The sequence below is a fragment of the Betta splendens genome, chromosome 21 (genome assembly GCF_900634795.4).
Source record: "Betta splendens chromosome 21, fBetSpl5.4, whole genome shotgun sequence".
Classification (NCBI taxonomy): Eukaryota; Metazoa; Chordata; class Actinopteri; order Anabantiformes; family Osphronemidae; genus Betta; species Betta splendens.
In genome coordinates this window covers 6,135,700-6,148,653 of record NC_040899.1, presented here as the reverse complement: position 1 = coordinate 6,148,653, position 12,954 = coordinate 6,135,700, and the positions used below count along the sequence as shown (strand labels likewise).

The window sequence follows — 12,954 nt, the reverse complement described above, 5'->3', positions numbered from 1 at the left end:
AAGACTTTAGTGATGATAATTTAGAATATGTTATAATTTGGAATCAAAACTTCAGATCATATGAGAATGTTTACAGTGTAGTTGGTTGCGATGAGGGTGGAGTTAAAGCATAGTTGGTGGAGGAGGGTTTTGATCTGCAGTCACTCTCAGTGACAGTGAAGATAAAGTGCAGCAATGTGAGAAATACAGGGGGGAAAGGGAAGTAATGGTGAGCACGAGAGAAGCAGGGGTGAAATATGTGTGTTTGAGGAGTGTGTTGGAAGATGGAGGATCGGGGAGGGGGTTGACTGCTCTGTTTAAGTTTGTACGTGTCATTGGATATAGTAAGAAGGTGTGGGGGTGGAGGATTCGGTAGGTGGCGGAAGTGCAACTTCAAGGATGCAAGCCGCCATAAAACACTAAAGAAGAAGAAGAAGGCGGAAGCACCGGGAAGTAGTTTGTGTGCTGAAAACGATCTACGGGAAAGCGGGAACTTGCAAATTTAAACAAAACTGCTTACTCACAAGTAAACTGTTAAATATCTTGGCAGTTTGTAGCAATGAGCCACAGAAGGAAAGTGTCCTGCGTACTGTGTGGTTTGTCCGAAGAGACGAAGATTACCGGAGCCTTGTCGATAAAAGACGAAGTTACTGCGCATCAGAACTGCTTGGTAAACATTCATGTTTTTTATCCTGGTTGATGCTGATTTATAATATGAGGTTTACGGTCCGTGACTTACTGGGTTGGTGGCGCTTCTCAATGAAAAAGCGGCTTGAAATTCAATTCTGTCTAGTTTAAAAACAATTTTAAGTTGGTTTATTGTTTTTTAATACAGGGCTGTGATTTAAATCCGTTTGTTGCTCATATCAAGAAAAACAAGAAAACCAGTGTGTTTTGGATGTTATCTTTATGACAAATTACCCAAAAGACGGGTTAACTTCAGTCGATATCTGAAAAGGAGAATGTAAATTACTTAATCTGCATGTGATCACCGACTTCCTGCCGTCGTTTCACTTTTTGAAACGTACTCTGTTTCAAAATAAGTGTCTCTCTTTCTTAGCGTAGTTTTCACTTATATAAAATACAACCAACTGAAAACTGCTGGTCTACTATGATGGGTGAAATGGATGAAGTAGCTGTCAGAACATAAAGTGTTAATGAACTTCTGGCCCAAACGTGTTTGTCAGTTTGTCAGAGTGCAGAATGAATTCTGACCTTTTTGCTGTGGATGCGCCATGTGTTATTTAATTTTTAAGTTATTCATGCGTATCTCCAGAGGAACAAATTAAAGCCCTTGGGTTGAAGCACAGTGGCTCATTCGGTGGGAAGCTGCAGAACAGACTATCAATAAATGACCCTGCGTCAGTCTGGAGAGGCCTGCAGCATGTCACCAGCTACAGGAAACCATCTCCACCCTGTGAGGCTAGCAGACGCCTCACAGATGATCGTAACAGCTTTTACTGCTGGTTTGTAAAGAACCTCCTCACACCTCCTGGCCTCACAATGGGCTCCCCAGAATTCACACCCTCTCGTCACCAGACCCCCTACCTGCACTGAAGATTTGTGAAGGAGCCGTCTGCCACCTCCTTCAAAGGCAGAAAACCAGGACCTGACAGTGTGTTCCCAGCCTGTCTGAGAATCTACCCTGACCAGCTGGTGCCGAGCTTCACGCAGATCTTCAACCGTTCTCTACAGCTGTCTACAGTGCCCAACTGCTTCAGACGGTCTACCATCGTGCTGCTGCCAAAGAAGTCCACCATCACCATCCTGAACTATTAGAGACCTGATGCCCCAAGTTCTGTAGTCATTAAGTCATTTGAGAGGCTGGTGCAGAACCACCTACAGAACCTGGATCTCACTGGCACATATGTAAGGATCCTGTTTGTGGACTTCAATACCATCACCCCTGGAATACTCCACTGTAAACTGACCCAGCTCACCATACCTGATCCCACATGTCAGTGGATCAGGAGCTTCCTGACTGACAGGAGGCAGCAGGTGAGGCTGGGCAGCATTGCATGTGGCAGCATCAGCACTGGCGCGCCGTAGCGGCGTGTCCTCTCCCCACTGATCTTCTCCTTGTACACTGTGGAAATGACGGTGGACTTTAGAACGAGCCATCTGCAGAAAACGGGCAGCCGGCATCACTGCTGACCCCACACACCCTGCACACAAACTGTCTAAGCTCCTCCCCTCTGACAGGCGCTACAGAGCTATGGACACCAGAACCACCAGACAGAGTCAGGTTATTCCCCATAACCAAAGAAGTCCGGTGATTAACTGTAGTCTGAACATGTTATGTGAAATATTTCAAGTAGTAAAGTTGCTTTTTGAAGAAATCCTGTTAAGTGTCCTGTTAGAGTAAACTTTAAAGAGGTGGGAACATCATCATCACCTTCAAACTGGCTGGAATATGATTAATATTAGTATCGTTTGTTCCTGTTTGGTGACGTTGTCAAGTGTTTTAGTGAGTGAAAACATAACTTTTAAACCTTTTTGTTTTGTTTTTTCTTTTGTCGAACAGTTGTTTTCCTCTGGCATTTATTGCCAGAACACGCCAGAGCTTGATGACCTGTTTGGCTTCTCTACGGACGATGTGCTGAGGGAAGTGAAGCGAGGAAGGAGGCTGGTGAGGACATTTGCAGATTTGTCACTGAACCAGAGGAGTTTTTGTGTTATTCACATGCTTTTGCATTTAGGTTTGTAAGATGTGTGGGAAGAAGGGAGCCACTGCAGGGTGTGAAGTCGGACGCTGCAAGAAGACCTACCACTATCCCTGTGCTATTCAGGCCAAAGCTAAGGTTATCGAGGATGAAGACGAAGGGAGATACACGTTAGTCCTTAACACACTCTAATAATATCTGTTTACATCTGCAGTTCAAGTGAGTATTTTTTTTTAAACTGTGTTTTTATGTTTCAGGCTGTACTGCTTTGGGCACAACCAAAAACTCCAAAGTAAGTGGACCTTTCGATTTCAGCCTTTTCCTGAAACGATTCTCTTTTCACTACATGAGATGTCATAAGTGGGTTTTTCAGGTGAACAGAGCAGCAGGTCTGTAGACGAGCGTCCTTCTTCATCCTCAACAGATTCAACGTCCAGAGGAGCTGAGACGAGAGCCAGAGGTGAGTCCTGGCTAGAGTTGACTTATGCTGTTTGAAGTATGACATATTTACAGTGCTTTTGTTCTTAGCAGCTGCAGGGAATCATACTCATCATGTTTACCTTTCAAAGTAAACATGCTCTGTTGTTCATGTTTGGCTTTTTGCTGTATCCTTGAAATGTTGTCATAATTTTGCCACAATATGGTATGGAAATCCTAGGATTCTGACTGTAAAGCTTCTTCTCTGTCTAACCTTCAGGCCCTGATGACACGATTCTCTTTTCACTTCATAAGACACGATTCTCTTTTCACTTCATAAGACACGATTCTCTTTTCACTTCATAAGACACGATTCTCTTTTCACTTCATAAGACACGATTCTCTTTTCACTTCATAAGACGTATGTGTGTTGTTGTGTTTTCTTTTTTTTTTTTTTTTTTTTTAGATAAGCAGAGCGAAAGATTTGTAGATGAACATCCGTCTTCCTCCTCAACACCTTCAGTGTCCAGAGAAAATAGCGAGAGGAGAGGCAAGGGTGAGCCCTGACTAGTGTGTGGCCTGTGCTGTTTGAGGTATTTTCTTTTTGCATATTGAAAAGGCCTTTTCTTCCTCATCGCAGATGCAAGGTCTGTTTACAACAGTGATTCAAACTCATCGCACAGTGCAACACATTCACTTTCCAAGGTGAACGTACTGTAATACTGAGTAAACTGAAAACACTACTTAAACTGTAAACAATTAATTTAATCCTATTAACTGCTTTCTTTTCAGAGGCGTCTGAGTGACAGTGACGAGTAAGTGTCATAGTTTTTATCCTAATTTGACTGTTGCATTTAACTGCTGCTGTAATTTCTCTACCTTTTCATAGACAGGATGAGCTGTTTATTAAACGTAAAAATGGAGGCTGTAAAAGAAATATAATAAACGATTCTCGCAAGTCAGGTAAACCTTAGAATAAATACATTTTTGCACTTTAACTTAACATGTACCAAACATCTGTATGATTTTCCTCATGCAGATGACAATGAGCCCAACACAGAAATGGCCCCGATAGACTCCGATATAGACGAGAGTACAAACTCTATTCAGGATGACCAAGTAAGTCTGATTTATTTATTTCTCTTGATCGATGCAGTGAGGTTGAACATGCTCTATTGTCTCATCAATCTTTCTCCTTTTTTTTACTTCTTCATCACCATTTCACTATCGTGCCTTAGGTAATCAGGTAAGACCATTTGCAATATATGTTTGATTCCTCTGTAAAAATATTTTAGCATAATCATGTTAATGTTGATCTCCACTTCTAGAGAAAACGCTGACAGTCGCACAGAGGTCGCCTCAGGTAGCCGCCGCCACAGATGCAGCGTATGCACTGTATGTAGCTAAGACATGATGTTGTGTTCTAATCCTTTGGAAACGGGTTCTCTCTCTAGAAGATAAACAGCAGAGCCAAGATGATGAAACACTCCTTTATTCTGTGAGTTGTTGAATATTGTATCATTATCAATAACACTGTCTCATCAGCTCAGAAATATTGTGCTTGTTGATATTTGTGACATTCCAGGACACTAAATAGTTCACTTTGTCTTGTCACTGAGCATGTCTAGTAATATGTGAGAGGTTTTCTATTTTTTTTCTTAGGATGAATCAGAGAGTCTGCTTCATCCAGAACCTCGGTCATCTCCAGTAACAAGGGATAAACAGTCGTCTCCGATGGCACCAAATGTGATTAAAGTAGAAGATGAGAAAGATCAAGGTACAGCAAAATATTTCTACTCTTATTATGGCAGCAAATAAGTAATGCATAATTAAAGCATTATCAATATATCTCATCATGAATACTGTGTGCAAAGCAAACATGGGTGTCATCAACAAAAGAACAAGACAAATTAAAATTTGACCTGATAACAGAGCTACAAGTTAAGGAATCACATCAGTACAGTTGCTGTTTACTAAACATGACGTCCAATGGTCAGAACTTCATCCAGCAGCTGTAGTGGCAGTTCACTGCTTATGTGTAGTTCATGGTAGAAGGGAGATAAATAGTTCAACAAATCATTTTCTTTTTAACAGGGAAGAGGTTGTAAATAACTGACATCCCTACAGGTCATACTCTCAGCTGTGACCTGTCTTTCTGTATTGAAACAAATTTTACTGCAGTGTGAGCATACATGGAGCTGTGTCTCTTCTTAGGGAGCAGTCCTCAGCAGAACCTTGTCCAAAGTCCTGATCAGCACCACGTTGGACCCTCCACTGAGCCCCCTCCCTCTCCAAGTATCCTGAATCCCCAAGTCACATTGAATACAGACATCCCTTCCCTTCCGGTCCATTCTTTAGCATCCAGCATCGACTCTGTCAGTTTCTGGAAAAGCTGCAACTCAGCAGGTTGTACACAGGCCATCTTTACGGATTTCCTTCATGAGATGAATAAAATCTCCAGGAGGATTGAGTCAGACCAGGCCAGTCAGGAGGGTAAGAGAAGATACACAACACTCACGGGTTCCTGCTGGATCTCTGTCTTATTCAAGCTGTTGCTTTCCACAGATTATGATCTTGCACTAAAGGTAATTGCAGATTCTGGAAAGCTGGCACATCTTGTGGACAAACAGCGGGAAGGTAAACACACTCAACCACATGATGTTCCTTCATTATTAGTTTACAGCTTAGTAGATACTAGGACCAGAAAATATTTAATCTGCAGTCATTAGTGACCTGAAAAAGTACAGCAGTACATTTGACCAACTTTTTGTCACAATTAAATGAATGAGACATGTTTTCACAGAGTTGCAAAGGAAACAGACTGAGCTGAAAAAGGCAGGAGAAGCTATGAACAATGTCGTCTCAGCGCTAAAGGGACAATTTAAGCCTTAACATGGATTTCTGTTAACATCACCTTGTCTGTCATAGGTTTTACCTTTTTGTCTTGTTTTTTATAAATCATAATACTGTAAATAATGTAATACTGCAGTATAGAGATTTTAATGGCGTAGGTGTAGAGAGGTTGTTTGGCTACTTTTCAGTAGGTGTGAATGTATGTGTGCATGCGTGGGTTTGTCTGTGACGACCTGTTCAGGGTGTATCCTGCCTCTCAGCCTCAGCCTGCTGGTATAGGCTCCATCCCCGTGTGAACCCGCATAGGATTCAGTAATTTTAGTAGAAGGTGTAGACATTTCAAAAAGCAGTTTACACAAAAAATTGGAAATTTAACTTGTTTTATATGGAATCCTAATCTCATTTACGCCCTTCTGTTTTCAATCAATTTATGTCCATTTTCTGTAAAACATTGTGAAATGAATTTGTTCCCTAAACTGTTGATCAAAGAAATGTCAAAGCTATTTGTCACATTGTGTGTTTATTTGTGTTACAAAATTAACTGGGATTTTAAAAATATTCAGTATCAGTAAATTATTAGACATAATTATTTCGAAGTCATCAATCAAAATTGAGAAAATGTTTAAAATGCTCTGCAGCAATTAAGCACTAAACAACTTTAATACTCTAAAATACATAATATGACCTTGTCTATAAAATGAAGTAACACCAGGTTGACACCACTCTCCCCAAGATGCTTCACAGCCTAATTCTTAATGTCTCTAAACATGTCTTAGCTGAAATCCGGAGGTTTAACGGTCAGTTATCACAAACTTAACTGATCTGTGCAATAAGAGCAAACAAACTAAGGAAGCTATTTTTAATAAGATGTAGCTGCACAAAAGACAATTTCCAACCTACAGAATTTACAAATAATAAAGTATAAGTTTAGACTGAACCTCACTGTTCTAAGTCTTACTTTTAACCTGAGGACCCATCTATGGGTTTATTATACAGCCTGAAAAAAAAAAGAAAAGATCACTCTTAGCATCACAGTTACGCCCTGATCTAAAAAGACTTTGTCCACTCTTAGAAGCCCTGAACCTGTTTTGTTGCGAGTGTTTTAAAATCCATACCCTGTGCTAACGCTTAGAAGTGCTAAGAGTCTCACAGTTCAGCCTGACAGCAGATCCAGATCATGGTCTTTCAGAGAAAAACTACATAAGTGCAAATACTAAAGATGCAACTTGGTCAGTTATAAGTGAAAAAGCTAAATGAGGCAACTGGCAAGAATCTCTTAAGTTAAACAACAACTCAATCCATAGTGTTGGTCTTTACACAGTGTGTAAATAAAAGGCAGTCAGGCACTGTGGCAAACAATGCAAAGCTTCTGCCTTTTCAGTTATATAAGCACAGCTTATGTAATGGTTACACTGCTTCTAGTTTGGAATGACAGTGGTGCAGACAGAGATTTAAAGACTTCCACCTGTCAGTAGAGGTACATGGATCCGAGGAGGTTCACGCCGTCCCATGAAGCGTGCCACAGCATCCTCCACGTTTCTTCCCATCATTGCGTCGAGCCAAGGTCAGTTTTTGAAGGCTCCACAGCGACTGGCCCGACAAATGAAGTCTTTGAGCAGGTTACCATCGATCTGCCAGAAAGCGGTGGTCTGGGTCACCTGTGTCAGGTGATTGATGCAGAATTTAAAGCAGAACTCTTCCAAATCCTGAGCAACAAATAGAAAAACAGAAATATACAACATGTTCTTCACTTGGTGCATTTTCAACACTGAAGTCTAGCCGGTATATTGTCTTACCTCTGGACTCGGCAAACTCAATGTCAGCATGAAAGCTAAGGAGCATTTTCTCAAAATGTTGAACTGGTCCTTGACTGGCCCCAGTAAATGTTTAATTTTTAGGTCTCACAAACAGAAGCAGCTTCACTCACCTCTGCATCGTAGCGCACAGCAGCCGACAACAGGGAGAAGGCATTTTCAACCGTGATTCCCCTCTTGATAATGTGCTGACATAGTCGCTTCAGGCGGTTCTCGCAGTATGATGTGGCCAGATCCAGCAGCCCTGAGAGACATGCAAACACTAAGTATGAACAACGCAAACCCACACTTGGAGCAGATTTGTCCATTGACTGACCAATGGCATCTTCAGGAGGCAACTCCACGTTGTCCGTGTAGAGGAACTCCAGGAAGGAGCGATAGACTGGGTATGAGAACTGGTCTATTTCTATCACTTCCTTCACGTCTTCATTCCAGTGGGACTGAAACATGGACCTGAAGTGTTCACACCTGAAATTGGTTGGGAATCAACACAAATTTCATTTGTTTCCAATTTTTTTAGGTCATGACTAAACGAGAGCTTCATGAGGAAATGCCTGACCTGATTTTGAGAAGTGCTTTGTGCACATAAATATATTTGCCATCAACGCAGAACTTGAGGTCAGCTGTCTCTGGGTTGTCAAACTCCTTCTTTAGAGACTGAGCCACAGTCAAGAAGTCATCATACTCTGGAGAATGGAAACAACAGAAGCAGTAACAACGTTGTTTCATTTTAATGTGTCACATATTTTAGGGCAAACATTCTTGTTTCATTGTTTTTAGTAGTAAATTCCACTTACCCATGGAAAGAAGCCTCCACATAACTGACGGTGTGGCAAAGCATGCAAATACATCATCGGTGCAGGTAAAATGCGTTAGGTGAGGCAACACAATGGACTGGCCCCGGCACTGGCCCCACATGTACACCTGACCGCTCTGGGTCTTAGCCACTGACGTGTGCGTGGAGTGACAGGCAGCAACCTCTACAATCCTGTGAACGAAGCCAGAAGGGAGGCGTCAGCGAAGGCGGAGTGGGAGGATTCTTGTGATCTGCTGCGATGGTCTGTCTCACCTCTCTTTCTCAGTCATGATCTGGACTGGGCTCAGCTGGTTGTTCTTGTTGCCGGTGCCGAGTTGTCCATATGTGTTGGCGCCCCAGGCATAGAGCAAACCCTCATCCGTCAGTGCCAGTGAGTGGGCATAGCCTGACACAATCTGCAGGAGGGAACACATACGTTACACGCACGCATGGGTTGTGCCTGCCAGTAAAATCTACTGTGCGTCATTAAATAAAAATAAACTAAAAACTATAGTCCTGGTCATTCTTTTAAAAGTTAGACGCTCGCCTCCTTTTTGGATAGTTTGTAAGTTCCTACCTGTTGAACACACACACCCTGCAGAGCCATCAGTCGACAGGGAGTGAGCTGGTTCCCATTATTTCCAACTCCAAGTTGTCCATTCCCATTATAGCCCCAACCGTACACCTGCAGAGACAACAACCAAACAAGTGCTTGTTTGCCCTTTAAACACTATAAAGCCCTCTTCACACCCCCAGTAATCACCTCTCCATTGTCCACCACTGCCAGAGATGACGTCTGACCACAAACAATGCTCACAGCCACCTTGCTCTGCAGGCAGCTGGACACGCGACGTGGTGTGGGCTGGTTTGCTGTGGAGCCGGAGCCCACTTGACCACAGTTGTTATAGCCCCATGCATACACCTGAGGACAAGGAGAGACAATAAAACATAAAATGAATGAGTGCGTTTCAAGTCCTGTTTGTACAGCGCACAGGACCCATGTGTTTAACAATGGATCTCTTATGGCCAACTTTTCAGCTCAGAGGGATCAACTCCTGCTGTGACTGGACTTAGGGTCCTGTGTCGTCTGTTTGACTAAGAGCTGCTTTAACTAAAGCTGAGTCACTTGCTTCATTTTAATCAGGCTTCCTTCTTGGTGCGTGCAACCGTTTTTACTCACTTCTCCTGAGTCAGTCAGCGCCATAGAGTGGTATGAGCCACAGGCTACCTCTATGACCTTCTTATTGAGCAGGTTGGCAGACACGAGCACTGGAGCTACTCCTTGGTTGGTTGTCCCATTTCCCAGTTGGCTGTAGCCGTTATGGCCCCAGGCAAATAGCTCTCCGTCTGGAACATAGAGAGACTACTCATCCTGCTGCAATTTTTAATCCAACTCTAAACAGGAGGATTATACGTTTTGTGCAGCTACAGTACCCTCTGTGGCCAGAAGGATGTGGGGTCCACTGCCATAACTGAGGCTAACCACTTTCCTCCCACTCAGGAAGTCCAGTTTCTTAGGTACAATGGTGCTCTGACTGTCTCCTGTTCCCAGGCAGTTACTGCAGTTCAGCCCAAACACGTAAACCTGAGTGCGGAGAGAGGACGTGTCGTTTAGATGTGGGGTAAACAGAGTGGCCTGTGTGAGTGGAGTAGGCCGCAGGTCTCATCCCAGACACAAACAACAGCGGCAGCAGTGCTGATAAGAGCTGCAGGTCAGGTCAAATCTATTTCATTTGTACAGCGCTTTTCACAAACATCACTGTCTGTATCACAACATCCTTAAAACTATAGAAACAGATTAAGCGTGCATTTAAAATGACATTTCTGGTCATCTCTTCAGCTCTATTTTGTTTCCACATCACTTTAGTAAAGTGCAGTAGACATGCAAAGCCAACACGCTCTTTGTTAATAAGGAAGCACCAGTTAACTTTGCATTAGTAACACAACCATCAGCTTTGATCCACTTACCTCATCATCACTGGTGATGTAGATGGCCTCATTAGCTGATGTTCCAAACACGCATGCCTTACGTATTGCAGAGAGCTCCTGGGGCCCCATCAGGCTGAACAAAGGCCATTTGGTTACATCCACCATGATGAGACTGTGGTGAGGATGCTGGGACTGAGCAATGAAACCTCAGTCCAAAGCCAGGACAAGGGACAGGGGGAGAGTTTGGACAGGCAAGGCTGCCAGTGCTGCAGTCACTGTGGAGAGTGGATATCCAAATACATGTGTGAACAACACCTGTACAGATTCCAGTATGTTTTTTTATTACTGTTCTCTCTAAATCCATTTACTGAAACACACAAAACATTACACAAAACAAGTGTGTTAAATGTCAAATTTAACATCAAACGGTGATCTGGCTTTTGATGGCATAACCTGGAGTTGATTATATGAACACGAAACGGTTTCTTGCACCAGTGAGCGTGTTCACACCTCTCGGCTGTTTACACTAATAATGGAACTCAGCTGAGTTTGTTGGCCTGCTGTAAATAAACTGAGGCCGAGGGCTACATGTGAGTAAACAGTGGCATTAGAGGTTTGTCTTATTAGTTTAACTTAAGTTAAAAAAAACCTGACTCAATCATAAAATCATATAAAATCTTTAAAAAGTATTCTGATACAAACCTTTGCTATCACTAAATAACTAACCAACAAGTGATTTTAGCCGGTTTGCGTCTGGGTGTTTAGCAACGTAGCGGATATCTGCAGGTTTATCAGATGTAAACAAGACTAACATGTGCCTAAAGTTCGCGTTTACGTTCCGTTTATTGTTGCTTGAGCAGAGATCAACGTAATAATCTTAACGAAACGAAACATATATATATATATATATAACCTGGAGGGGCTTTAATGGTTTGAGTTACGGGATTAGCTGGGCGTTGACAATCCGCAAAACCGGGTCAAGCGTGTTGTGTTTTGTAACGGCGCTGCTAAACCAACAGGTGCTAGCAGCACCTCCACCTGTTTACGCAGGCTGCTATTAGCCCACAGTAACTGCTAGCTGGCGGTCCAGTGCTGCTCATTGTTACAAACGCATTATTCAGCAAACTATGCAGCTGACGCGGCGCGGCTAACCGAGTCAACACCAGACGGATCCGTTTGCAAACAAACCCGAAGGACGCAGCTTCTAACGCGTCCAGTGGCCGCACCGGTTCCGCTGAGCCCACCTGGTAGATAGGTTCGTCCGTGGTGTCGGCAGCGGTTCTGGTTGACGGCTTCACCATGACGCATGGTCGGCTGCGGGTCGGCGTCCGCGTTTCAGCCGCAGCTGGACCTGCAACTCCCACTCACTCGCCTGCTGCGGCGTTTATTTGCGGAAGTGTGTAGAAAAAATAATGTCACGTGAGCAAAAGGCTAAATCAATCGATTGCAGAGCCGCAGGCTATGATAGCCGAGGCCGATCACATCGATACTACTGTGTCTCTGCAGACCTGCAAAGACTTATTCAGGATTTCATATCATGTGGGTCAACATAACTGATCCCAAATGAGTAAGAAAACACGACAGAACCTCTGAAGCACTGTCTTCTCACAGAGCGTTTTGATGCCTGGCGTAAAAACTATTTGTCCTATTCCTTACTACTTACTACTGCCAAACTACTGATTAGCCAATTAATAATTCACTAGTAATCCAATCAAAACCAGCAGCAGCTGTTCAAGTGTTCTCCAGCCTGTTGCATTATCTTCCTTGTAAACTTTTCTCCCATTCTAATAAATGGTAAGACGACTGAGCACCTTCGCCTGCAAAACAACACTGAAAAACTTCAGCATTGCTATGTGGACTTTGTTACATGATGTAGTCAGGAACGCCCCTACCCCCTCAAATAAATCCTATATTTTAACACAGTTATACTGCACCTTAAGGCCCTGAATGTGTACACTGAATTAAGTTTATACTAAGTAAATTCCCCACATTGAACTCAGGGCCTGTGCAATCTGAATCAAAATAGCTGTGGCATTTGTGTTCCACTTGACTGGCTCACTTATCTTATTTTGCACTTCTGTGTTTACAGACCCCATTTGAAACTCAAATTCAGCATCTGTGGTTCATGTTAATCATTACCTTTAGGTCTGAGCATGCGTCAATACAAGCATGGAAGAAGCAAACAGAAACTGTCACCTACAAACCGAAAACATGAAAAGGATGTGTCAAGTGTTCGTTTGACTGACTGGGTGATCAGGTTAATTCATAATCACTGACTGATACCACAGGAAAAAAGGGACAAAGTCAGAAAACCTCTGATATTATGGTAAATTGACTTAGAATAGAATAAACTCATGAGCTCAAGGGGGAAAATTGTCTTGCCTCTCTCACACCAACACTTGCTGTATAACCCATCCTGGTGCAACACTACTCACAATTACACCAACACCACTTACATTTCAATGAATAGCTTTTGTATGTATGAATCACAACACTTGCAAAC

The 12,954-nt window shown here is 42.9% G+C and overlaps 2 protein-coding genes across 3 annotated transcripts; one reads left to right on the top strand and one right to left on the bottom strand.

The window, feature by feature from the left end:
• Window positions 1-182: 182 nt before the first annotated feature.
• phf11 (PHD finger protein 11) lies at window positions 183-6,415 on the top strand. Its single transcript, XM_029136992.3, has 17 exons — window positions 183-649; window positions 2,504-2,608; window positions 2,679-2,812; window positions 2,900-2,934; window positions 3,016-3,102; window positions 3,526-3,615; window positions 3,700-3,764; window positions 3,852-3,874; window positions 3,949-4,022; window positions 4,099-4,178; window positions 4,298-4,305; window positions 4,388-4,422; window positions 4,514-4,557; window positions 4,722-4,836; window positions 5,274-5,552; window positions 5,625-5,696; window positions 5,863-6,415. Exons 1-17 carry the CDS (start codon window positions 539-541, stop codon window positions 5,949-5,951), a joined length of 1,446 nt encoding a protein of 481 aa, XP_028992825.1. The 5' UTR covers window positions 183-538; the 3' UTR covers window positions 5,952-6,415.
• On the bottom strand, window positions 4,536-11,861 carry LOC114847362 (RCC1 and BTB domain-containing protein 1-like). Of its 2 annotated transcripts, none has more exons than XM_029136986.3 (12): window positions 11,696-11,861; window positions 10,491-10,726; window positions 9,957-10,107; window positions 9,703-9,869; window positions 9,286-9,444; window positions 9,100-9,207; window positions 8,796-8,938; window positions 8,524-8,714; window positions 8,286-8,412; window positions 8,043-8,194; window positions 7,840-7,970; window positions 4,536-7,618 (listed from the first exon to the last, which is right to left on the bottom strand). In XM_029136986.3, the coding sequence occupies exons 2-12, from the start codon at window positions 10,614-10,616 to the stop codon at window positions 7,478-7,480; spliced, it is 1,596 nt and encodes a 531-aa protein (XP_028992819.1). In that variant the 5' UTR covers window positions 10,617-10,726; window positions 11,696-11,861; the 3' UTR covers window positions 4,536-7,477. The 2 variants fall into 2 exon arrangements, with proteins under 2 accessions (XP_028992819.1, XP_028992820.1); XM_029136987.3 differs by having other exon boundaries at window positions 4,536-7,570.
• Window positions 11,862-12,954: the final 1,093 nt, after the last annotated feature.

Coding starts and splice junctions, on each gene's coding strand:
- LOC114847362 (XM_029136986.3), bottom strand. CDS start 10,616: ATGGTGGATGTAACCAAATGGCCTTTGTTCAGCCTGATGGGGCCCCAG. Junction 8,939..9,099: donor AGGGTGTGTGTGTTCAACAG/GTAGGAACTTAC, acceptor TCCCTCCTGCAG/ATTGTGTCAGGCTATGCCCA. Junction 8,715..8,795: donor ATCATGACTGAGAAAGAGAG/GTGAGACAGACC, acceptor CTTCGTTCACAG/GATTGTAGAGGTTGCTGCCT.
- phf11 (XM_029136992.3), top strand. CDS start 539: ATGAGCCACAGAAGGAAAGTGTCCTGCGTACTGTGTGGTTTGTCCGAA. Junction 3,765..3,851: donor CAACACATTCACTTTCCAAG/GTGAACGTACTG, acceptor CTTTCTTTTCAG/AGGCGTCTGAGTGACAGTGA. Junction 3,875..3,948: donor CGTCTGAGTGACAGTGACGA/GTAAGTGTCATA, acceptor ACCTTTTCATAG/ACAGGATGAGCTGTTTATTA.